Below are 27,120 nucleotides of genomic sequence, written 5' to 3'. Positions count from 1 at the left end.
AAATATTTACATTAACTTAAGTTTCAGATTATTTTATTTTGAATCTTTTATTTTATAGGCTTATCTCATTAGAAGAAGAAAAGGAGAATAAAGAATCTAACAGTTCAGGTATGGTTACATAACCTTGAAAAACTTGATTTGTTTAGTCAATAACAATTTGCACGCAACACGTAGCAAAACATTCTAAAGTATGTTATATTCCAGTGTTAGACTGGAGTGGATGTGAATTAGAGGTGGCCAATGAACCATAGAACTTATAGCACAGAAAGAAGCCATTCAGTCCATGGCATCAACTCTTCATTCAGAGCGACCCAGTTCCCATATCTCAGTTCATTCTCTGGATTGCTCGTCCAGAGAGCCGGTGCAAACAAAATGGGCCAACTGGCCTCCTTTTTCATTGTGTCAATTCTGTCATTCCTTTATTTTCTTCCTTGCCAAATATTTAACTAATTCCCTTTCAAATGATGTTTTCATGTTTTACTCAATACCCACTTGTAGTAATAATTCTATTTTTTAATTATCCTCAAAGTGAAAAGAAATTCTTGTTACCATTTCCATCAACATTCTAGTGATAATCCTAAATCTACACTCTCACGTGGCTGACTGATCCACCAGTGGAAACGACCTTTCACTTTTTAAAAATCATTCATTTTCAGGATGTGTGCTTCAGTATTGCAGCATTAGCGGTTTGGATACAACTGAGTAGTTTGTTCAGCCACTTCAGAGGATGGTTAAGAGTACTGTTCTTCTGCTCTGTTAAGAATCATAAACTGTGAAATTTGGTGCCTTAATGCCTGTTTTCTCAGATCTGGGAGTGCCATTTTGACTCCAAAATGCATCTGTTGCACACTTCTGGTACAAGCCCCTTTGCACCACTTTGATAAGGGTGTTAGCATGAACACATGGTGCACATGCCAGAAGTTTTCAGAATAGGCAGATTGGAACATTAGTGGGCATTTAATGCTGATTTGATGCAAGCAGTGTCATTTTGGACTTCAGTGTTCCAGCTAATGCTGTCTCTTAACCTTGCATAGCTGAACATGTATTCAGCATCAGGATGGATGGCCCCTGCCACCAACCCACCCGACTACCCCCCAGCACACCGTGTCTCCACCACCATCTCCCCACCCCCCGCCCAATCTACAAGCACTATTTAATGGGAAAATCAATTGCTTTCAGGTTAGTTGCTAATTTATTTCTACTGCTGATGCTGTGGTGGTGGAAGTGTTTGGTGGTTTCTAGAGTTGTTTAAAGTTGTTGACAGGGAGTGAAGTGGAACATGCTGAAGGACTTGGGCCTTTTTCAAGGATTCGTACAAACCACTTCAACCAAGACATGATGCAGTATTTTCCATTCCCTTTTGGACTACAGCATAATATGGAGAATAAGCAGACGTGACACAGCATGGGATAAGCTTCTTGAAAAGGGTGAAGAAGGGAGAGCAGGACGCTCAGCCGAAGGCCATATCCATCCAGGGTGTTCAGAGAGAAATTCTCCTATATGAACCTCAGTGAGGAGCAGAATGTTGTAAGATTCTGGTTCAGGAGTCATAGATGACCAAAAAGTAGGTCAAGCTCATAAATTATTTTAAAGTAATTTATTAAGAAGTTTAAAGTAATGAATAAGCTAAATAGACAGGAAAAGCATATGGCCTGTGACAGGTGAGAATAGTTTACTGGTCCCGGAGGAAGAACAGACAGTTGCTGTAATGCGGGTATTGATCTCTGTAGCTGGTGATGGCAGCCAAAACTCTTTCCTATCCAAAGTGATTTCTTTCCCTCTTGAGAGCCTCTTTAACGTATGGGTCATGAGATCCAACCTTATCTGTGTGCTCAAGAGATGTCTTTGGCAGAAATAACAGGCCTGTCTTATGTTTTTCAGCCAACAAGCTGCTAAACAAGCTTCCTTCTTAAGATTTCTATAACATCCAATAAATTTCTTAAGATTTTATAAATTTGCTATACAACGATTTCTTACAGATCTCCCCACCATGAGGGAAATTTCCTTACTGATTTATCACAACTGATTTCTGGCTCACTTATTTCTAAGTATTGAGTTTGTTTCCTTAATTTCTCGATTTCATACCATAGTTGACATACTAAAAGCTACTAGCATTATCGGCTTGCTATTGAATTGGATTAGCACCCACATCTGCAGATTACCTTACTCATTGATATATCTTATCCATTTGCAGGAGTGCTGCTAATTGTAAGTTATTAATATATAAGTACATAGAATTAAAGCAACAGATCAAGCCTGGACTTAAAAGATTCTCCATCTTGTGATTAATTCTTTTAAACAATTATTTCTGCCTAGCCTTCAATACTGTAGTTCCAACACCAACCCCTTTTACTTTAATTTTACTCTCTCTGACCTTTCCCCTCTTGACTGTCTTAAAGCCAGTTTTCCAGTGGCGTATGTGCCAATGCCTTGATGATGTAATTTTCTTGCTTTCCTGGCTACATTAACCATTTCATATCGATCTGTGGTAAAATAGCTGAGCATGTCTGGGATCGTTTCTTCAGCGCAGGTTCACCATGCATTTCTGCATGTCAGTTGCTTCACATGTAACAAAATGCATTTGCACACTCATCATGCCACATATTCCATCTGATAAAAGCCATTCTTGCTCTTTCAGGTAATCTTATCAAATATGGGGAAGGGGAGGAATGCTGTCTGTCTACAGATGTCTGATTATCTCCTTGCATGATCCCAATGTTTCGGGTAGTGGCCAGACTATCAAATGCAATTCTCTTAAAAAGTTCAGAGGCAAGGACACAAACATCTCCAAGAGAAAGCTAACAATTTACTAATTTCATCTAACTTTCCTTTTCATGAGAATGTACGTTAATACCTCATTGATATATTCCATTGAATTACACCCAAGGTGAGTTATTCCAATTATTTTTTGATGGTGTGTCTTTTTTCCTAACTCAATATTAATCACTTCCTCATACAATTTTACTCCTGCAGTAGTTGTCATCAAGGCCCTGGAAGGGAGTGAGGGGTGCGCACAAAGTGTAAAACACTATGTCTGAAGGGCCCTGGCTCAAAATCCTCCTTTTCTATATAAAAAATCAACTCTTATTCCCTACCACCCCCTGCTTATTTCCTCTGCCAGTCATAAGCGTGAGGAGTGGAGAACCGCAGAGAGGGAGGGGGAGCTGCGCCTGATTGATGTGAGGTTTCAGCTTTCTACTGGTATATGGCATTGTCTGTCAATTGAACTTCCACACAGGATTGGTTGGGATGGCGGGGATGGGTATGTACATGCACACAGTTGGGCAGAGATGTGAAAGCGCTGAACACAACACGAGACACTGCGAAGGCAAAATGTAACCACAAGTCTACAAATCGGGTTAGTCCCTTTGGAATTTTAATTACTTTGTGTACTCCAAGAATTCAAGTGTGCAGATTCTTGAATTTAGAAAGGGATCATATTTGATTCACTGTTTTTCCTTTAAAATTCCTCACCCACTTATGACTATAAAATATAACTTCCTGTTACATTCACATCACCTAGTGTATTCGAAGTAATTCAGAGTAATATTTTGAGGCAATGTTTTTATTTAAGATACCAGTAGGGGGAGACTGTGGTGTAGTCATGTCACTGATAAGTAACCCGGAGGACCAGGGGACACAGGGTCAAATCCCATGGTAGCTGGTGGAATTTAAATTCAATTAATAAACCGGGAATATAAAGCTGGTGTCAGTAATGGTGACCTTGAAACTATCATCAATTGTCATAAAAACCCATCTGGTTCACTAATGTCCTTTAGGGAAGGAAATCTGCTATCCTTTACCTGGTCTGGGCTACATGTGACTCCAGATATGTTGACTCTTAACTGGCCTCAGTTCAAAGACAATTGGGGATGGACAACAAATGCTAGCTTTTCCAGCGATACCCACATCCCATGAAAGACTAAAGAAAAAAATTTGGACAACACTGTTACATTTTAAATGATCCTGAATACCCAGCTCCTCAAAGGTAACCGTTGATTGTGATCATATCGACTTTAATTTGAAACCTGCAACTTTGAAAGCCTTCTCAAGAACAACTCCCAATACTAAATAAAAGTAGCCCTTTTTTTAAAGGAAACAAATAACTGATTCTCAGGTGATTGCTACTGTTCTTTTAAGCATACGGATGGTTTGTATGGGAGCGTATTATAGAACCCAAGCAGTGGAACTCAAGCCTTTGTTTAATGAATAATAGTGCATGGCATTCCCCTTTGAAGCTGTGTTACAGTTAGTCAGAAAATCCATAACGTATAATTTATCCAATGTGGTATCAATTAGGCACTTTGCGATAGAAAGCTCCACTCAGAGTTTAATGGAAAACTGAAACTGCAATTTAGTTCAACTTGAGACAGTGAATAGGGAGTGAGATGGGATGGTGCTGTTATATCCTCCTAACTGGAAAATATTATAGCTCACTTAAGACGGGATCTTGGATAAGGAGGCTGGAAATATAGAGGCAGTAGAAATGTAGTGAGAGTTGGTAGAGAGAGAGAGGAGCTAGGTGTGCTCAACATACATATGAAAGCCAGCATGTACAGGGTTGGGAAGAGAAGCCATTGTTGGAAAAGCTCTGACTATGATCAAAGAGGGAAGACTGGGACCAAGTGAGGGAAATCTCACTGAGCTGAATGGCAGTGAAAACGAATTAGGGAAGGAATGGTAAGGTGGGACCAGGTCTAAAGCTGCAGGAATATAAAGGCCAGAAAATGCACCTCAGTCACAGTCATAGAGGATGCCATTGCAACTTGACTCAGAGCTGTTTCAGTGCTGTGGCAGTGGTGGAATCCTGATTGGAGAGATTTACAAACAGGCTTGCAGGAAGGACGGGCATTGGGGGCAACAAAATGTTCAGAGGGAAAGGACGTTGGATATAGAGTAGTAGTGTGCAAGGACAGAGGGACACAGAGTTGTCTCCGAATGTGGAAGGGACAGTACCTGAGATGATGAACTTTTTAAACCACTTCAGTTAACGTGGGGACTAGGAAAGGAAGTTGGTCCTTTAGTTTAGTGCAAGAAGGGTGAATAAGAACTCAGGAATTATTCTAAATCTATATAAAATACCAACTTACCCCACCTGGAGCATTGTTTTCCATTTTGGGCACCACATTTAAGGAAGGATGTGAAGATTTTGGATAGAGAAAATAAAGAGAAAGAAATGGCTGAAGGGTCAAGAACCAGAGGACACAAATTTAAGGTGATTGACAAATGACCAGAGGCAACATGAGGAGAAACTTCCTTCTTGTAATGAATGCTTTGGAATGCTCTGCCTGACAAGGTGGTTGAAACAGGTTCAATATAGGTCAGGTAACCTTTATCAAAAACCCTCGGGGCCGATTGTGTTTTGGTATTCAGATATTTTTGGTTTTCAGATGTGATGTAGCTACTGTATATACGGTAGGCCTAGGCCTAATTTCATTGCAATAGCTTAAGCCTAGGCTAACTATGGTCTGCAAATATTAGGTTGTTTCTCCATTTGCCAAATTTTACACACTCTACTTCTTACCTCTTAATACTTATTACACCTGCAATATAATATTACATTGTTTTATGAACATACAAATTAACTGCTTAACCATTCAGAAAATGTTCAGTTTTGAATGTGTTCGGTTTTCAGATATACGGATAAAGGCTATGCAGCTGTAGTGGCTTTCAAATGGGAACTGGATAAGTATTTGGAAGGAGAAAAATTTATAGGATATGGGGAAAGAATGGGACTACCTGGACTGCTGTTTGAAAAAGGCTGCCCAGATTCAGTGGGTCAAATATTCCACTGTGCTGCACTATTCTATCTGTGCATGGCTTTCTTGGTCTGGAAGGATGGTTGTTAACTCCAAGTTACAAAGGTTAAATCTTACAAATGACATATTGACTGCTATTCACTGTCCTTTGAATCACAGGACATGAAATGAAAGATTTAGCTGCACAAATGGTTTCTGGAAAGGCTTTTGGACAGAGCATGACTTATCCAGTATATATGTAGACTAAAGTCTCCCATGATTATTGCCGTGCCTTTCTGAAAAGCCCCCATTATTTCTTTGTTTGTGCTCCATCCTACCATGTGGTTACTATCAGGGGCTTGTACACCATCCCCACAAGTGATTTCTTGCCTTTACCATTTCTCGTCCCTACCCAAACCTTTTCCACATCCTGGTTTCCTGAACTTCAGTCATTTCTCTGTATTCTGCTAATACCATCATTAACTAACAGAGCCACCCCTCCACCTTTTCCTCGCTTCCTGTCCTTCCTAGATGTCCTATACATTTTAATATGCAAACCCCAATCCATGTCCTCCTGCAGCCATGTCTTTGTAATGGCTATCAAATTGTACTTGCTTATTTCTATGTGCTCTCTCAGTTCATCTGTTTTGTTTCGAATGCTTCATGCATTCAGATACAGAGCCTTTAGTTTATCCTTTTATTCTTTTTATAACCTCTAGTCTCATCTGTTGATTTGCTGTTAGATTTGTACTCTCTATCTTTTCCTCCCATGGTCTGTTTTTCATTTTCCGTAAAAAATACCTTTCACTTTTGCCTTGCCTCTTCTCTTTGATTTACAACATCTTCCCAAATTTGTACCCTTTCCCCACTACTTACACTTAAAGCCCTCTCTGCTTCCTCAGTTATGCAGCTTGCAAGAACAATGGTCCTAGCTTGGTTCAGGTGTAGACCAATGGTACAGATCCTATTTTCCCCAGTACTGATGCCAGTGCCCCACGAACCAGAAACCACTTCTCCCACGCCAGACTTTGAGACACGCATTCTTCTCCTAATCTGATTTGTCCTATGCTAGTTTGCACATGGCTCAGATAATAATCCAGGGATTATAACATTTGAGGTTCTGCTTTGTAATTTGATGCCAAGCTTCTCATACTGACTATGCAGAACCTCATTCTTGTCCTGTCTATGTCATTGGTACCAACATGAACCACGAAGACTGGGTCCTCCCCATCCCACTGCAAGTTCCTCTCCAGCCCCAAGCAGATGTCCCAAAGCCTGGCACCGGGCAGGCAACACAGCCGTCTGGACTCACGCTCTTTGCTGCAGAGAATGGTGTCAATCCATCTGACTATACTGTCCCCTACTACCACTCCATTCCTTGCAACTCCCTTTTTTGTTTTTCTTTGTTCTACCCAGTAATGCTTTCTCATGCACCCTCTTAGCTTTCCTAATTTCCTTTTTAAGTTCCCCTCTGCATTTTATATACACCTATAAGGACTCTGCCATATTGAGCCCTTGGTGTCTGCCATAAGCTTCTCTTATTTTCTTAATTCTAACATTTATGACCCTTGACATCCAGGGTTCTCTGGACTTGGTACCCCCCTTTGTCTTTACGGGAACGTATTTGCCGTGTACTCTCACTATTTCCTCCTTGAATGCCTCCTACTACTCTGACACGGTTTTATCTGAAAGTTGCTGCTACCAGTCCACTTGGGCCAAATCGCATCTTATTTTAGTAAAATTAGCCTTCCCCAGTTTGGAGCTTTTATTCCCAGCCCAACCTTATTCTTTTCCATAACTATCCTAAATCTAACTGAGTTATGGTCACTATCTCCAAAATGCTCTCCTACTCCCACCTGCCCAGACTCATTTCCGAATATTAGGTCCAGAATTGCCCCCTCCCTTGTTGGGATTTCTACGTACTGGCTAAAAAAGTTCTCCTGGATGCAACTTAAGAATTTTGCCCCCTCCCTACCTTGCACACTAAAACTATCCCTGTTAATATTTCGGTAGTTAAAATCCCTTATTACTTCCCTATTATTCTTACACTTCTCTGAAATTTGATTACCCATTTAATCCTCTGTCTCTCCCTGACTATTTGGGGGCCTGTAGTACACACCCAACAGCATGTTTGCCAATTTAAATCCGCCGTAACAGCATTGGCAAACCTCCCCTCAAGGATGTTGGTCCCGTTCTTTTTCAGACATAACCAGTCCAAATTGTACAGGTCCCACCTCCCCCTGAAACGGTCCCAATGCCCCAGGAATCTAAAGCCCTCCCTCCTGCACCATCTCTCCAGCCATGCGTTCATCTGCTCTATCCTTCTGTCCTTATACTTATTACTGTGTGGCACCTGGAATAATCCAGAGATTATTACCTTTGAAGTCCTGCTTTTCAATTTCCTACCTAACTCCCTAAAGTCTGCTTGCAGGACCTCATTTCTCTTTCTTCCTATGTCATTTGTCCCAACATGGACCACAACCTCTAGCTGTTCACCCTCTCCCTTCAGAATGTCCTGCAGCCATTCCATAACATCCTTGATCCTGGCACCCAGGAGGCAACATACCACCCTGGAATCATGTATACGACCGCAGAAACGCCTATCTACTCCCCTCACTAAAGAATCCCCTACCACTATTGCCCTTCCACACTTCTTCCTCCCACCCTGAGCAGCTGGACCACCCGCTGTGCCATGGCCTTTGCCCTCCTTAGCCTCCGCAGAGGAACCATCGCTCTCATCATTTTCCAAGGATGAGAATTGATTTGTGAGTGAGATGTACTCAGTGCTCCTTCACTACCTGCCTGGTCCCTTTCTTCTGTCTGGTGGTCACCCGTTTCCTCTCTGCTTGCGCTTCCTTAAGCTGCAGGGTGACCACGTCCTGAAATGTGCTATCCATGTGTTTGCCCTAGATCACACTGGTATCAGAAGCTCCTACATCCTGCAATCACAGCACATCACCTGCCCTGCCATCTCCAATGTGTGTTAATTCATGAATAATTATCAGTTAATTAATTATAATTAATAAAGCCTACACCTCATAATAGATTTTGGCACAGCCAATAAACTTTGCAATACCAATAAAACAATACAGTACTTAGAATAGTGATAAACTTAATAATACCAGTTACTGGTTTACCTGCTCCTTCTGCAGCACCACAGTGGAAATCAAATACTGGAGGCTGTAAAAGAGTAGAAGGAAAAAAGCACCACCTCCTCACCCTTCATCGAACTCCCCACTCAGCACACTACTTTTGCAGTAAACATTACCTAAAGCACCTCTTTCGCACTTTGAACCAAATTCCCAAATATACTCATTCGGTCTCTGCCTCACTCAGGCCAAAGTCTCCCCTCACTGACTGTGCACCTCTTGGTCAAGGTAAGTCCACGTCAGGACTTAAAATGAAATTTGGTTTTTTACCCTATTCAAGGGGCAAGTGTTAAATTTTAGATTAAACTTCAATTGTTTCCAAACCTTTTAGCTTCTTCCTTAAACCAATTTTTTGAATCTCTTATGTTTGAGAACAACACCCTGCTTTAACAATGGAGGATGGGAATCATGAATGATGGTTGAGGAGGAGGTGAATTCAACTGGTGTTAATTGTTGACAGCCCCCATTATCAACAATACAGACCATCAGTCTCCCACTATGATTGTACCTGAGAGGGGAAACCACTTTTTCCAGGGAAACTGATGGGAGTTATCGGAGAAGCTGCTTGACAGGTCCAAGGGACCATGGCACCATGGCAGCCACTGGCTGCAGGCCCTGTTGCTAATTTACATGACCTCTATCACTGCCTTCATTTCCTTTAACCACTGCTCGACAGGATCGGGACTCATCGGTGCAGGAGGAGGGGAAAAGCAGGACTCAATGTTCCCGTCGGCCTCCATAATATGCATGCTGCAACAGTCACGGGCAAAATGTCACCAGCATTTATATTTAAAACAGTGCACCAAGACACCCCTTCTTGGCTCTGAGCTCCTGGATGATCCAGATTTCTAGCTAGGCAATGAGCCTATGATGTCCTTAGCCTTTGCAGTTACTTGGGGGGTGATTACACGGATCTGTTCCCATCTGTGTTAAAACGGTAGATCAACTCGCCCATACCACTGTCTAATTGGTATAAATGCCCAATGCACTACGGGCTAATGGCTGGAGCCCTCTCAGAAAAAGGCTCTTGAAGCTTGGGGATGTAAAAATGGTGACTCTCCCTGTCCCTTGTACACCAGTGACAATCATGGAGCCTCTCTGCAAATGTAATCGGGCTTTCACAGGGAACCTATTTGATGCCAACTAGGACCTTGTGAAAGTCAATATTGCCTTCACCTAGGGCCCTCCTTTGGGCAGCCTCTATCGTCTTGAGCGAGCCTCTGTTCAAAATGTTTTGGTCTATTTCTCATCTTAGCTCGAAGGGAACATACAGCAAGCAGCTTGAAGAAGAGTCATACAGACTTGAAATGTTAACTCTGCTTCTCTCTCCACAAATGCTGTCAGGCCTGCTGAGTTTTTCCAGCCATTTTCTGTTTTTATTTCAGGTTTCCAGCATCCGCAGTATTTTGCTTTTATGTAGCAAAGAAAACCTATTTCAGGTCGTCCCTCTCTAACTCTGGTTGTGAGGTTTAAAAAGTTCCCATTTTAGCTTGAGGGAGAGGGGGTTGGAGTTCATACCCACTGTCACCTCAACTCCTCTTTCAGAGCTTTAACTTCACTGGGAGAAAGGGGCCTGTGTGAGCTTGTGGTGGTGGCCTCTTCCCTGACCCTAATGAACGAGGATGGTTCTTCGCTGGTTCCTGCTCCCCCTTCTGTCTTGATCTTAGCTTGTCCTGTGGCCATGACTCGGGTGACCACACACGCCGGCATTTCCTCATCACGAGGGGAGAGGTGGAGCAGAGGAGGAAGCACTTTTAACTATATTGTCCCAGCAAGGGCTGGAATTAGCTCCTGTAGTTTTGGAGATAGCAGCCACAACTGCCTGCTGTTGGCTGATTTATACCTGAAACAATCTGGTTTTAGCTATGCACAGGGCATGTTCTGCTTCAAGGAAGGTGACAGTTTGCTGCTAAACTAATTCCCTCAAAGCCTTCCTTAAATCTTTCATCTTGTCACTCAGTCTAGTATTTTCTGCATGTAACTCAAAACTCTGTTCATTGTTTTTTCTTGTATAACATGCTCTGTAACTGATAGTGTAGGGCAGAAATGTTCTCCTGCCAATCATCACTTTCTTTATTGTAATCTATCTACTCGTTCCCTTGACTCCTTTTACTTTTTAACTCAGCTGTGATACACACGCATGTATACTGTAGGCCAACTTACTCCGAACCTTCTTCAGCTCAGTTTTACCTTTCTGAATCTCTTTTGAAAGTCTATCAAGGATACATTTGTAATTCCTGTTGCACTCTTCAACTCCCTAGATATCGCTCGCCCCTAGTGTGCCTGTTTTCTCTGTCAAACTCTCTTGTCTGCTGTTCCATGTAATATGTCAATGCCATTGTATACTCCTGGTTTCGCCGAAGAACTTCTCCACATATATTTAACTAAGACTTTTGCTTCTTAAACCTACGATCTCGACCACTGTGATCCCACTCCAGACACCAATTTGTAACATTCTAGTCTGGGAATCACAGATTATCCAAAATTGGGGTCAAACTCATATGTAATTTTGAAGTAATTTATTAAAATAGGAACATAGGAACAGGATTACTAAGAAGAAACAGTTTAAGAATTCTGCATAAGCTAAATAAAAAGCATACGATCCTTGACAGGCGAGAATACTTTCATAGTCCGGGAGGAAGAACAATTGGATGGCGCGGTATGAGCGTTGGCCTCTGTAGCTGGTGACAGCTGCCTTCTGCTCTCGAGCCAAGGTGTTAGGAAGCTCTTACCTGCTCTCCCTCTCTCCGAAAAAAGCTGAAACCAGCATGGATCACTTTGAAAACACTTTCCAGTTCAAAGTGATTTTTTTCCCTCTTGAGAGCCTGTTTTTAACCTTTTCTCAGATGGTTGGTTTACATATGGGTCATGAGATCCAACCTTATCAGAAATGTCTATGGTCAAGATATGTCCTTGGCAGAGATAACAGGATTGTCCTGTGTTTTTCAGCCAACTAGCTGCTATTGAAACTTTCTTCTTAAGAGTTTTATAATATTCAATAAATTTCTTAAGATTTTAAAAGGTTATTACACAGTGATTTTTTACAGTGTCTGACATCTGCGTTTCACTAAGGACGTCCTTACTGAAATCTTCCACCTGCTGCAGCCAGTACTGTAGTCTCAGAACAGGATGAGGATGGCATTACCACTGTGAAGGTAGCCATAGCCATGAGTCTTTATGTGCCTGGTTCGTTCTAGGCTGGAACAGGTGATATTTGCAACATCTCCCAGTTTGCCTTGCACTGTTGCATAAAGGAGATCACTGAGGCCCTGTATTCCAAGAGAGATAAATACATTTTGTTCTGTCTTGTCATAGAGAAGCAGGCAGATCAAGCACGTGGCTTCATGAGGATGGCAGGTTTCCCCATGGTGCAGTGTGGTTGGCTACACACAGGTCACTTTGCATACACCACAAGTCAATCCTGAGATATACTGCAACGAAAAGGAATTCCATTCCTTAGACACGCAGCTAGTGTGCAACCAAATACAGGACAGCATAAAAATCAATGCCTGGTATCCTGGCAATGGTCATGATGTCTTCATTCTGAGGCAGTTTGCTGTGTCATCAGCATTTGAGCCACACGGCAAACTAGACAATGGCTAATGGATGACAAGGGCTAGCTATCCTTTCACAAAAAGACTCATGACTCCTGTGCACAACCCATGGACAGCATGCATGTAACAAAAACCAGGCTGCCACAGGAAATGTGAGAAAGTGGCCATTGGCATGGTTATAGAATGCTTCCCCTGCTTATACCACTCTGGAGGAATCCTGCAAAACTTGACAGAGTGCAGTCAAGATTTGTGGTGGTCTGCTGCATGCTGCACAGCGTCGCTATCATGGGCACAGCATTTCCTACTATCAAGATGACTTAATGAGGAAGAGCAGGAAGCGGGGAAGCCACCAATAACTCTTTCTGACTGGGCTGTTTATGGTTGACTCACCTGATTGTGATACCAGTAACCACAGTCTCAATTCCACCAAAAATCCCACACCTTACCGTACCTTCTATTGCTGACCATTACAGCATCCACTTGACTAGAATGCAAAAATGAAAGCCAATACAAAATAAACATTCAAAACCAAATTTATGAATCAAACCATGACATTTTATATACAAACATCAACTATTCATTCTTGTGTATTCCCTTAATGCCTGTCTTGCCGTTGTCTTTGGTCTGACATCCAGTGCAGTGCTTCCCCAGTGGTAGCAGCATGGCTGGTAGAAGGCTGCTGACTTGCAGTGGGGGAGACTGCATTTGACTTGCAGTGGGGGTGACTGCATTTGGCTTGCAGGATACCCTCAAGCAGCTCTGACGCTAGATGGTCCAGCATCGGATTGCAACATCTCTGTATGGGCAACAGTAGTTTGGGCTGGCTGGCAGAGAAGCAACAGGTGGGATATAAGGTTTTATAAAATAATTAAATAAATTTTCAAAACTTCACAAACATGTCCCAGCTCATGTGACACTGCCAACGCTCTTTCCGGGTGGGGGGCAGAGGAGGGGGAGGTGTGGTGGTGGGGTTATATGCCAAAGGCCACCCCCACTCTCCCCACCCACCCTACCCTGGTACTATTCAGCCCAATGAGCTTGGGGATACAGTAGACATAGAAACCATACGATTGCTTAAAATTTCTTGATGCAACTGTTCCCAGAGAAAAGAAATTTGCCACATTCGGGTCAGGAAGAAGCTGAGAAATGAGCCCAGAATCATAAATCTGATACTGGAGCTCATACAGAAGATCTTTCCTGAAAATTTGAAAGAAAATGGGTACCCAAAGCAAAACACTCTGAAACTGTGCAACATCATGCCGACAGCATATAGTGGAACTAAGCTTCAATAGCTAGGAACAAGAGTAACATACCAAGGAAAAGATGTTAACTCTACGTTCTACATCTACATCGCTGAAACAGATGGTCCTGCTATCCTGGGGTTGAGCAGTTGCAAAGAGCTGCAGCTGATCTCATTGAACCATGAGGCGAAGGAGGTGTCACTGAAGGCAAGTGCACCTACTGAAATGCAGCCTTCGCTCAGAAGCAAGAAAGATCTGGTCCAAATGTACCCAGAGTGTTTTGATGAGGAAGTTGGATGTTTTGAAAATTTGGGTATCATATCACCATATACCCAGAGAAGGGACCAGTGATTCATCCCTCATGTAAAGTACCAATAGAACCAAAAGGAAAGTTTGAAACAGAGTTCCAAGAGATAGAAGAAAAGAAAGTGATTGCTAGAGTCACAGCGTTTACAGATTGGCTAAATCGCATCTTTGTGAGAGAGAAGCAAAATGGACGTCTACGAATTTTGCCTGGATCCTAAATATCTTAGTCAAGCCACAAAGAGGAATCACTACCCTATTCCAACACTGGAAAAGATCACACCAGCACAAGCAGGAGCAAACGTTTTCAGCAAGCTTGATGCCAGAAATGGCTAACAGCATGAAGCTTGATGAGGAATCTTTTCTAATGACAACATTCAGCACACCCTTTGGCCAATACAAATTCCTGCACCTATCTTTTGGCCTTAAAGTGAGCCGGATGGGAAAAAGCAAACACAGCCAGCGTTATGGCAGGGCAGGATTTTCCCCTCATCAGGCAGTGTGGTGGGTAGGTCCGGGAGTGGCAGCGAAACAGTCCACCCACCCGTGACCAGGCCCTGACATGATTTCACACTGGCTGGCCAGCAACAGTCAGCCAGCGTGAAACCCGCGCAGAGAGCTTCAGCACTGCCGGGGTGGAGACAGAAGGAGCACGAGCGCTGAATTTTGCACATGCACTGGGGTGCATTCACTGAATAGCTCTCTGAAGGTACAGAGCTGCCTCAAGGAGTTGAAGATTTTTAAAATGAAAAATGAAGAATTCACAAATAATATAAACATGTCCCCGCACGTGACTCAGTCACATGAAGAGGGACATGTTAAAAATGAGTTTTAAAAAAATGTATTTTTTTAAATTCATTGTTGGAAACCTCATCCCGCCCATGGATGAGGTTTCGCAAAATTCGCCTGCCCACCAACTGTAAGCTTGGACGGGCAGCAAAAAATTCTACTTAAGTAGCTGCTTAAGGGTCTTAATAGGCCTCTTAATTGTCGGCAGGTGTGCTGCTGACTCTTGAGTGTTCCTGCCAGCCGAAATATCGCGCGAGTGTGTGGTGACATCAGGACGCTCGCCCACCGGCCAAGCTGTGTCTTAGTGCTAGTTTGACAGTTCTGGCAATAAAGTATTCTGCCAAATGACTTTGGCAGTCTGCTCAGGGAATCATTCAACAGGATCCATCATCCCCTTTTCCTGCAGGGTCGCTAGGATGCTATGTGCAGACCACTGCCTGATGGACTTATGGTCATAGGTATTTCTCTGCATAGATTTTTTCACAAGGGATAGGTGGTATGGCACAGTCCAACTACTTGAAGCATTCCACGGCAGCGTGGACAGACCTATCCTTCGTAATATCGGGGACAGGTAGAACCTTAGCACTTAGTGACACTTGGTGTTTGCATACAAAGGGTCTACGCACAGCTTGATGCAGCTGCAGCACACAGTGTGATCTGAGAAATACATTTGATGAAGCTCCAGCACTTGAGTCTAAAAGGCGTGATTATTTTGAACTTCTGGCAACCACAAGACATCATGCTGTCTGTGACCTCTTGTCTGAGTTCATTGAACTTCTTGGAGCACTGCATCTAGTTTATTGGGGCCAGATGCCTGCAATGACTTCCATAGTTATCTGGTCCCACTATCTTCACACAGTTTGTCTGGAGAGCCTCCTGGGCCCCTGCAAGCAGATTACATGTCTCCTCTCCTCCCAGGTGGTGCAGTGTCAGAAATTCTTGGAGCCTGCTGTTTCCTATGTTGTGCCATTATTGAGAGATCCTCATAGCAGCATCACTTTTAAAATGATTTCCAGCACATGCAGCAGCAGTAATGTAGCCGTCCTATAAGAGGTGCAGGCTCTCTCAATGGTGTGCAGGCTAACTTAAACTTGCACTAGCCTCTCTGATTTTCTGTCCCATGCTCAGGCTTGCAGTCACTCAACAGCACCAACTTGAGCTATTTACCTATGGCAAGATTTAAAAAGCATCAGTTGAAATTGGCATCTCTCAGATCCCAGCCCCATTCCTCAATGTGTCCCCCTTCTTCCCTAAGAAATTCACCAAGTTAGAAATAGGCAGAGATGATTTCTACCTAGCTTACCATAGCATAACACCCTGTCTTGTATTTATTTTTTGCGCGTAACAGAGATGAAAATGAATTCCTTGATTTTTCTGAACTCTACTGCATTTGAAACCTCAGGCTAACCTGAGTCAAGTTTAGACCTCACCTGAGACCAGACTAACTCAGAGTCCTTAATACTAAATATGGATGGAAGTCAATACTCAAATCTTGTGTCTCTAGAGAAAGAGCCATTTTTCTACCTACAATCTGGTTACTGACCTCCCGTAGATATCCCCATGCATAATAATTGCATGTGAATGCAGGGATAGAGCAGTTGGAGGATATAGTGACCAGTTTTTCCTCCCCAGCTGCTAGCTACAGAAATCAACTACTATAAGTTGACCTTTTTGTCACATGGCAAAGAAACTTGGATATTGAATTAATATGCAATTTCAATAAATTTCAACATGTGTTCACAGTCTAAAAGAACTGAGTAAATTCACCAAGATAATTAACTGAGTGGTTAGTGTCTGATTGGTTGAAACCCTGCCATTCCACGATCGTTCTCCTGGTCTCCTTTTGGAACTTAAGAAAGAGACTGGTAGAACCTCTATCTAGAGAAACACTGTAAATGGTTGAAATCATGCACATTATTTCACTGGCAGCTCCACCATTTCATAGGGTGTTCTATCATTTCAGTGGGTAGTGATGTGCCAATCCGCTGCCAAAGACTGGCAAAGACTGGAATTTCAGTGTTTAAAACGAACCTTTAGAGAAATGAAAGGAATTCGATTTAAAGTTATTTCTTTAATTGTTAAAATAGTAACTCCTAGTTCTTTTCATTTCTCCCAAATCTTTTTACTCAACCATAACTTCAGCAGATAGGGAATTATGTAATTTTCTGCAGCTTGTTATGTGAGGAGCAATGAACTGACTCCTCCTTTTTCCACTCCCCCGTTGTTTCTAACAGAGGTTTGAATTTTAAAAAGCATGTGATGTGCCATTCCAATATGTACCTGACTGTGTGTAGTCTTGTAGGAAATAAGCCTGACAGGTATTCCTGAGTTAAACATGTAAGGAGTTAGTTTTATTGCTAAAACCCATCCAGGTAAAAATATTAAAAATGTACAAATATATCCTACTTCCTACTAATGCCTGCAAACACACACACTCCCCAAGCATGGAAGAAAGAAGAAATACAACTTTACAGAGTATCAGATGTTAAACTTGGTCAAGTAAGATGCAGATAAAAAGACTACTGATTTACACAATCAATAAAGATTGACTGATTGTGTCCGGACTCTGTTCTTCACTGAAACAGTTACTTTTTAGTCATAAAGATAAAAGCAAAATACTGCAGGTGGTGGAAATCTGAAACAAAAACAGAAAATGCTGGAAAATCTCAACAGGTCTAACAGCAACCGTGGAGAGAAAAACAGAGTTATACGGATTCGAAACATTAATTCTGTTTCTCTCTCCACAGATGCTGTCAGACCTGCTGAGTTTTTCCAGCATTTTCTGTTTTTACTTTTCAGTCGTGTCTGGTAAGATCCCCGTTTCTCCTGGAATCACTGTTGCAGAAAATTCAACAGCTTTTTTTTAAGCTGTCTCTATTTACTGCAGGCATGTTGACACTTTTCTCAGTGAAATAGGGTGCAGACTTAGATGAAATGTTGCATAGAAAAAGAGAGAGGGAGACCCCTGCTCCCTGTGGCATCCTTTGTGTTCTCTACTGAACTCCCAATTCCAACATCACACAAAAAGCTGCATCACATGACTTCTCTCCCTGTCAGTTGCATATTCTAAAGAATATAGAGGACTAGCTCGTGTCTCACATAGTTTCTCTTAGCTATTGCTTCATTGCTGAGGTAGTTATTTTTAAAATTTTTTAGCGTCCAGTCATTAGATCCTGACTGATCCATCTTGATGAGAGAAGGAGTTGGTCACACCTCCAGGGATGCCATTGTCTCTTTTGAGGTCTCTGTAGACTTGGTGTCTTGATGGAATGGAATGTGACTTCACAGGTGCAAATTAGCAGCTGTTCAAGTCAGTGTCCTTTGTTTAGCAAAAGTGTATTTCTTTAAATATGACCAACTGATGAAATTACAAATTAATATTCCATATAGCACAAACACGCAACAAACTCCATACTTGTCAGTAACCTGAATTTACACTTGGATATTTTCAGATACTCCATTGACCCTTGGAATGGGAAAAGATGTTTTTTCACCTTTGGAGACAATATCTTCAGGCAATCAACATAAATCAGGTAATGTTATCCTCAATGTATTTTTCGTAATACCCAAAGCACACTTATTTCTTCCTTCTTTCTAGCGAACCTTTAAAAAAAGAGCTAACAGCATTTTAAAACTTTCCCTTATTAGAGTCTGTAGATGATTTGTTAGATTTGAAAAAGGAGGAAAAAGCATCTTTATCTCTGAGCGGTAAGTGCAAAAAAAGCTGCAAAATATCTGCCCAAATTAATTTAGTTGAAAATGAGATAATCATCGATCAAATCAAAATAATGTAATTGATTGCAAATTTCCTTAATTTATATATTTGTGTGGAATGCTGTCCATACATTTCTTAATTAAAAGTTGATTTGGTTCAGATCCATCACCTCTGATTTCACAGGACTGAAATTTATTGTCCATCTTTTTATCTTCTGTGAAATATTTTTTATAATGTGCATACTATGGTTGCATTTCACAATGCTTCAAAATACTCATTTTAATTGCATTTTTGCAACAACCTCTGCATAAATATTTACTTGCACATAAACATTGATTTCTGCCATGTTTTCACGATGGAAAGTCAGAATTCCAGACAAATGGCAGGAAAGACGGTTTAGCACACATTATGGAACAATTTGCTCTGCATGACAAAACAAAATGTGATTAAAGGGATCAATTTTTCCATTCTTGGATACCTGGTCCATTAGTACCTATTATTAAATTTCTTCCTATTATTAATGCTGTACTGTAGGAGATGTGCTGCAACACGAGGAAGGATAGTGGCCCATATTTTACAGTTTTAAGGATGGCAAAACTGCCAGTGTTTGTCATCATTCCTCTGTGAACATAAGAGCATAAGAATTGAGAAATCGGAGCAGGACGAGACCTTTTGGCCTGGCTAGCCATTTCCACCATTCAGTAGCATTTATATTTGATCTTCTACCTCAGCTAGACCTTCCTGCCCTGCCCCCAAAATCCCTTGATTCCGTTAAGAGCCAAAAATCTGTCAGTCTCCAATTTGAATATACTCAGCAGTTAAGCATTCATAACCCTCTGTGCTAGAGAATTCCAAAGGTTTACAAACACTTTAAAAGAAATAAATCTTTCTGCATCGCAGTGCTAAATGACCAGTCTCTTATTCTGAGACTGTAACCCCGTGTTACAGACTCCTCATCAAGGGAAAACACCCTCCCAACATCCATCTGACCACCCCTTTAATTTTAAACAGTATGGCCGGGATTTTCCGTGTCCGCCAGTGTCAGTCATGTTAGGTGGCATAAGGGGACAATATGGGGTGATCAGTTTCATGACGGTGTGAATTCAGTTCATGACCGTCCACTCTGCCCGCCAATGGTGGGCCGCATTCTTTACCATCCGACATTGGGAACCTCATTGCAATACATCAGCATATCATTATTAGGTAAGCCCGCCGGAATTGTGTCCCCCACAGTGGATCGTCCGCCCGTGTCGGCGGGATAACACGCCAGTGTGTTTCACAACAGCACATAAACGACGTGCACTCGGGCTACACTTCACTCGGGAATTCACACCTTGCTTTGGTCAGCACTCGCAGTCATCAGCGCCAGGCTTCACAGACAGCATCACATCACTTTTAGTGGGGCTCACGGCAGTTCTCTACCTACCAGATCAACCATATGTGGGTGGCTTTTCAATGGCTGAAGGGCTTGCATGGCAAAGGGGGAGAAGTGGCCTTAGGCAAGGGAAGAGGCTGCAGGACGAGGGCTGTACTGCAGAAGGAGGGTAACCCAGGGTGCGTGTGGGGGCACATGTTGATCTGTGCAAGTGGCCTCAAGATGTTGATGCCTGAGGAGGCAGTCTCCACAGGAGATGAGGCCAGATGGACATGTAAGGATATGTGTGTGAGAATGGGTGGTGATGTCCCTGGCAGTGAGTGAGATGCCAATGAATGTGTGATGGACTTGAGTGTGAGAGTTTAGAGTGCTGAGGCGGTTGCCATACCCTGGCAGCACAGATGAGATCATTCACCCTCTATCTGCATTGGATGGCCAATCTCTTCTGTGCTGCATTGGCACTGATCACTGCTGCCATCGCCTACCAATTTGTAGTGGTAATGCTACTGCTCCTCCTGCGGCCAAAGCAAGGATAGAGAACATCACAATGGGCCTGCACAGCATCCAGAAGGCACTCGAGGGCTGCAGTCTTCTTGCTTTTTGGGGCCATGTCTTCTTTGCTGCAGTCCTGGACTGGAGGCACTGAGCACGGCTGTACTTCAAATGTGGTGCCAGGCATGGTGGCAGGCGAATTGGAGCCTGCCCACCATGGAAACCACATATTTCCCAGGAATGCATAAATAATGTGGTGGGTTTGGTACAACATGGTGTGAAAACCCGCCATCGCAGCTGGCGGCTAAAGCGTCATTTTACCCACCCGCTACCGCACTTACTATGTTTCAATTAGGTTATATCTCATTCTTCAAAACTATAGGGAATATAGTTCCAGTCTACTCAATATTTTGTTGTAGAACAACCACCTCATCCTGCGAATCAGTCTTGTAAACCTTTGTACCACTTCCTTTAAGGCATTAAAGGCATCCTTCCTTAGGTAAGGAGACCAAGGACAGTAATGCCCTCCACCATGGTGGGTTTGATGGCGAGGGGGCATTTATTCAGGTGGGAGGGGGGCTGGTAGGGTCCCTACCACCTTCCCACCTCCATCCGACTTAAAACAGTGGCAGGAAGGCCTGTGGAAGGCCTTCCCACTCCGCCACCAATTGAGGCCCTTACATAGGCAATTAATCATCCCGCCACCGTTGGTATTAACCCTGTGACGGGGGTGTGGGGGTGGGCACTCACAATGTGGTGAACACAAGCAAACCTGTGCAGGGTTGCTTGCCAGGTCTCCTTCGTTTAAAGGCACTCAGTGATTGACTGAGGGACTTGGCATCAGGAAGGGGAACCTGCTGCGAGCCACATGGCCCCGTCGATCCCCGACCCACCGCCGCACCCCCCCCCCCCCCCCCCCCCCACCCCCCCACTTTGCTACTTCCCTGCAATCTCCCTTCACCATGACCCCTGCTCTGCAATCCCCTTCCCACCATCAATCACCGGTGGCCTGGGATCCCGTAATGATATTAGGCCTCCGGTGAGTGTCATTACTGGCAGCCACCACTGCGGAGGTGGTGGTGCTGCCGTTCAGTGGAGTTGCTGGCCTATGATTGATCGTCAATAATCAGCAGGTGGGAATTTTGCCCCCAGGATGCTTAATCTGGGAAAGGCCTATTGCAAGTCCAGGCCTTCCCTAAAGGAGATGGCATGTGGCTCTCACCGGCTCTCCAGCTTGTGCCTAAGACTCTCATCTCCTTGATTAAACACTGACCCAAAACTGTACACCATACTCTCCAGGTGTGGCCTTGGCAAGGCCTGTTACAATTGCTGTAATACTTCTTATTTTTATATTCCAATCTATTTATAATAATAACTAACATGCTATTTTTATTGTTTGCTGTACCTGTATATTAACTTTGTAGTTTGTGTACGAGAACACCTAGATCCTTCTAAACACCAATATTTCAGTCTTTCACCATTAAAAAAAAATCTGCTTTTCTCTTTATCATGCCAAAGTGGATAACTTCACATTTATCCATACTATATTCCTTCTTTCACATTCTTGCTCACTGATTTAACCTGTCAATAATTCCTTTTGTAGCCTTTTTGTGTTCTCCTTAGAGCTTACTTTCCTGCCTAACTTTGTATTATCAGCAAACTTGGATATATTACACTCAAATGCCTTTTCTAAGTCACTGAAAGTTGACAGCAAATTCTGGCAACAGCACATCCAGAAGTTGCTGTCTGTGATTTCCTAATCTTCTGCAGGGTGTGCTATTGAAATCCACACAGACAGTAATATTTAGAAATCTGGACTGATGGGAACTTCCCATTTTTGCACTGTAATATTGTTGTGAAAACTCCCTAAAAATGTTACACCTTATTAATGAGGTGTAACTGAGTTTTTAAACAGTGAACTAAGTCACAATTGTTGCTCAATAACCTCCCTGGTCCTGGAAAACTAATTATGTATTTGTGTAAATTTTTTCATTATGATAAAATAATTTTTAATATAAAAATAAGTTTATGATGCTTCAGCTTTTAACATGCATGTTCAATCTTTATTCCGCTTTGTAAAATTTATAAAATGTGAAAAATAATCAGTGCATTTTGCTTCCCAGTTTGCTGTCTGTGAGCATTCTTCAATGTGATTGTTTGCTTACCCTACTCGATGACATTATTGTTTTTGGAAAGGTGAAAATATGCCCCAGAGATAGCCAGGCCTTTGATGGTAGCTTTCTTTGAGGTTAGTGGTGAGCACCATCACTTTGATGGTGAATGCAAAATCCAGGCTAACAATTTCCTTGAACATGACAAAAATTAGCTTATATGTTTCCTAATGTATAAATAGAACAAATTAAGTCCTTTAGTTACCAATGTTTGTGACCCAAAATTTAATAAGAGTTGTTTCTGTGCCTCTTGAACAGGTAGGTGTTGTATTAAATTTTATATGATCAACTGTTGACTGTATCATGTTGCTGTCAAATAGTTAAACTCTCTGCATCCAGCAAAACGCTAGAGTAGAAATAGATCGGTTTTGCACAGTTCACAAGTCTAATTTTAACAAATCAATAACTTGAAGCAAAAACATCAAAGCTATCTGAACTGTTTGCTTATCTTTACAATGTAGTCAAGACCTGTACCTTAGTACGGAGCAGAAAAAAGACTTTTTGCTCCCTGATACCTTTGTGAATAAATGGACAGAATAATGGGATACAGACTATACAAACCAGAAAACCCAAGATTCAATCCTATTGCACATGAGGGAGTTGATCTACATTTTGCCTCATTTTCTCCTGGTTAGGCACAGAGTGAAAGATATTAGCTAGGGTTCCCTTGACTGCTATTCAGAAAACCTTGCTGGAAGCATATTTGCAAGATCAAGCTCAGATATAATGCTCTAACAATGAAATAAGGTGCCGAAACCCACTGTCAGGTTCACACTTGAAAAATGCCACGCAAACATTACTCTTGACCTTGATGTCAATGGAAGTAAAAATCTTGGGGTAATGTTCAAGGGGTGAGATTTGCTCTCTCAGGTCACTGCTCTCAAGTGGTGAAGATGAAAATCTACTCATTGAGTTCAAGGTACATGGTCATTGAAGTGTTTTAATTCTATGTCCATTGATTTTGTAGCTGTCTTATGATACACAATTCTAAAATAGAAAGCATACTGTAAAATCATTTCTGGCTACTGTAATTCCCAATAACTCACTGTTCTTTTGAAGTTGCAGAGCAAATCTTATTTATGGATTTTTTTAGCTTTGACTTTCTTAAGTTGAAGAATGCTTTAAATGACTAAAAAATACATTGACAGTATATAAGGAATAGGACTAATTAAGGTCCTATGAAATAGGAGCAGGAGTAGACCACACAGCTCATCGAGCCTGCCTGAATATTAACATGGGGAATTATATTTTTGATTGAAGCTAACTAACCTGAGAATATAGCAGTAATAAATGCAAGCAGGGCTTTGATACAAATAAAACAAAATCAATGCATGCTATTCCCCTTTAGACCATTGGTGATATTTGAAGGAGCAGGCTTCTTTCAAGTTGGTCTCCATAAGATCACATTTAAGCAAAGCTCTTTTTTGATAAGTTAACAAATGAATAAATAGCAGTCAGTGATTACCAAGCAACGTGAGCTTTTTATAAAATTATTTTTGTATCTGGTGATGTGTTTGAAGTGATCTAAAACTAAGCTTGAATAAGAACTTGTTACAGTTAACTGGAAAAAAGTGCAACACATTAACGGAACTGCCCATCCAACCTTAAGGTTGGCGGGCAGGGGAACAGCCCAGGGGGTCTTCGTATTTATCATGAAACCTCAGTTCTGTTGAAGGGTCATGAGGACTCGAAACGTCAACTCTTTTCTTCTCCGCCGATGCTGCCAGACCTGCTGAGTGTTTCCAGGTAATTCTGTTTTTGAAGTGCAACACATGTTGTATTAAGTTATAATTTGTGTAACACGTTCAATGCGGATATGTTTCTGTTGTATATGTTTTACTTACATTCTGCTCCTGGTCCTCTTGGCCCTATATGTAAATCTTAGGCCCCCACTGCCTGAATCTCGCTAGGATTAGTGGTAGGATGATGGGTGTGGGGAGTGGTGTGCCTGATTGTTGGGAGGCCCAGCATCTGATCCCACTGCTCAGCTGATTTTGATGACAAATATCTGCTACTTCCAGCCACCTTTATTAGTCAACTTCCCACCCATCTGGCACTGAGATTTTAATGATGTTCAAAAGTTAAAATACCCTGATTATTTCTTTTACTGAGTGGATGAGCTTCGGACTGACACTAAGAGGATAATTTGAACTTTACCTACCTGGTGGGAATCATTTGACATGCTGCCTAATTTTACTTTAATTGATTTCAGCCCATTAATTACTAAACTTAATTGAATTCAATTCCACAACTTGTCATTGTGGGATTTGAATTTGTAACCTCTGAATGCTAGTCCGGTCTTATAACTAATAGGCTACCACAGCTGATGATAAATCCTATTTTAGAAATTAATTTCAGCTGTTGAAAATCAATTTTCTGTACGCTATACTCTGTCCCTCAAATTAGATGTCTGCCCCTTCCTGTGGTTCAGATGGATTTTACATATCTAATAGCACTTTTCAAAGAAAACAAGGAAGTTCTCTGAGTATCCTGTGCAATATTCTTCACCAGTAACACCACCAATACCAATTAACTGTCTATTCATCTCTGCCATATTTGCTTGTATAATCCTTCAAAGTAATTAATTATTTGTGAAGCACTTTGTGGTGTTTATGAGAAACAGACTCAGGTGCTAATCAGCTGCTAGATTCTTTGGCCAGAATCTTCGGGTCGGCGTGTGGGGGCAGGCCCCACTCGCTGGTGCGTAAAATGATGCGCGGTGACGTCGGGCATGCATCCTGACGTCACCACATGTCATTCAGATCCTCAGATCGGCGGGCGCGCACCAGTGTCGGCTGCATGCCCACTGAACTGTCAAAGGCCTATTAAGGCCATTTAAAAACAAATTAAAATAATTAACGGAGCTGCCCATCCAACCTTAAGGTTGGCGGGCAGGGGAAGAGCCCAGGGGGCCTTCGCATTTATCATGAAACCTCATCCACGGGCAGGATGAGATTTCATGACGGACTTATAATTCAAATAATTTTTTTAATTAAAATTCACTGTCACATGAGGGGACATGCCTGAAAAAATTTTTTCTCTTTATTTAACTTTTTCGAAATATAATTAAACTCCCTGAGGCAGCTCCATGTCTCAGGGAGATTTCTGCGCTCTTTTGTGCGCATGCGCGTGAAAGAGCGCAGGCCCTGACTCCACCTTCTCCTCCCACCCACACAGGGAGCACTCAATGCTTCCGGGTGTGTTTCACACTGGGTGGGCCTTAATTGGCCCGCCCACGTCAAATGGTGGCGTGCACCCAATTGCAGGTGGAGATCGGCTGCGCGCCCGCTCCCGTTCAGCCCCCTCAACATGGAGAGAATTCTCCCCTTTGTGCTGTATGCTGAAATATTTGAAGGACATCAATACTGGGAAGCACGCCGAATATTGAAATGGAAAATAAGAATAGGGTGTAAAACAGGTTACTGATTTGCTTTGCAATTTTTTAACTGCCCAAGGCCAATTTCAGCCCCAACGACTACGTCCTAAACAAATGTAGCGTCACTAAATCATTTGAATTTGAATTATAACTGTGCAGTGATTTCCTTTATGTTGGACTACATTTTTATTTCAGGGGATGGGGGTGTGCATGTGTGGCAGGTGAAGCATAATACAGAGTCATGATGTTGTTTCAATATGTTGTAGTAGTCCTTTAGAAATAGGAATTTGGAATGCTTGTACTGGGGGTGGAGGTTTCCAAGTTTAAGTGAAATAGTTCTTCACCTAATTTTATCCATGCTACTGCTCTGGTGGGACTGGTAGCATTTCTGCCCCAGTAACATTGGGCAGAATTTAATCCTGGCGTTGGGAATCTTGCCTGGCAGTTGGCGAGCCAACAAGCCATGTCATCTCCATTGGGGAAAAGGCAATGTATTAAATGCCCATCAGGCACTAAGTGGCCACCATCAGGCCTTCTCCAGAATTAAGGGCTCCTCGAGAGCTACCAGCCAATCAGGGGCCAGCAACTCTCCATTGCAGGCAGGGGCACCAGGAGTGGTGGCAGCTGCCGGCATTGCGCCCACCAGGGTCCCAGGATCAAATGAGGGACCTGAGGCCAAAGATGAGTGAGGGCAGAGTGGCGATTGCGGAGTGGGGGGGAAAAGGGCTCAGAGGTAAGGGTTGGGAGTAGATTTCAGCAGCCCCCTCTTCTCAATGCTGGGTCCATCAAACAGGCACTGAAGGACATCCCACCCCCCCATTCACCCCCACCAATACGAAGGCCTCAGTTAGCATCCTGGTTGGAAGGCTGCTCACTTTGTAGTGAAGGTACTGCAATGTTGTTAAAATAAAAGCAAATTACTATGGATGCTGTAAATCTGAAATAAACTCAGCAAGTCTGGCAGCATTTGTGGAGAGTGCAAAATGACTCCGCTGCAGAACTGAAGAGAGGTAGAAACGTGATGGGTTTTATGCTGTTGAAACAGTGGGGAGGGGTGTGGTGTCAGCTAGAACAAAAGGGAAGGTCAGGAGTAGATTAGAGGACAGGAGAGCTTAAATGAGAAAGTTGTCATGGAACAGAAGGCAAAGGGAGTGGTAATGGTTGTAGTAAAGAAACAAAGTATGGATCCAGAATAAGTGTTAATAACAGAATGAAAG

The 27,120-nt window shown here is 42.5% G+C and overlaps 1 protein-coding gene across 8 annotated transcripts in view; it reads left to right on the top strand.

The window, feature by feature from the left end:
* The window catches only part of ica1 (islet cell autoantigen 1), a 224,915-nt gene that overhangs the window by 140,725 nt on the left and 57,070 nt on the right, over nt 1–27,120 (top strand). For 7 of the 8 annotated variants that reach the window (XM_041183210.1, XM_041183209.1, XM_041183204.1 and 4 more), the window contains 3 exons: nt 59–108; nt 18,227–18,307; nt 18,423–18,482. In XM_041183210.1, the coding sequence (XP_041039144.1) occupies nt 59–108; nt 18,227–18,307; nt 18,423–18,482 (191 nt within the window). The remainder of the gene's footprint in view (nt 1–58; nt 109–18,226; nt 18,308–18,422; nt 18,483–27,120) is intronic. The other variant, XM_041183208.1, reaches the window with a different exon arrangement.

This window comes from Carcharodon carcharias, chromosome 3, assembly GCF_017639515.1.
Source record: "Carcharodon carcharias isolate sCarCar2 chromosome 3, sCarCar2.pri, whole genome shotgun sequence".
Lineage (NCBI taxonomy): Eukaryota > Metazoa > Chordata > Chondrichthyes > Lamniformes > Lamnidae > Carcharodon > Carcharodon carcharias.
This window is presented reverse-complemented; position numbering and strand designations above follow the sequence as displayed.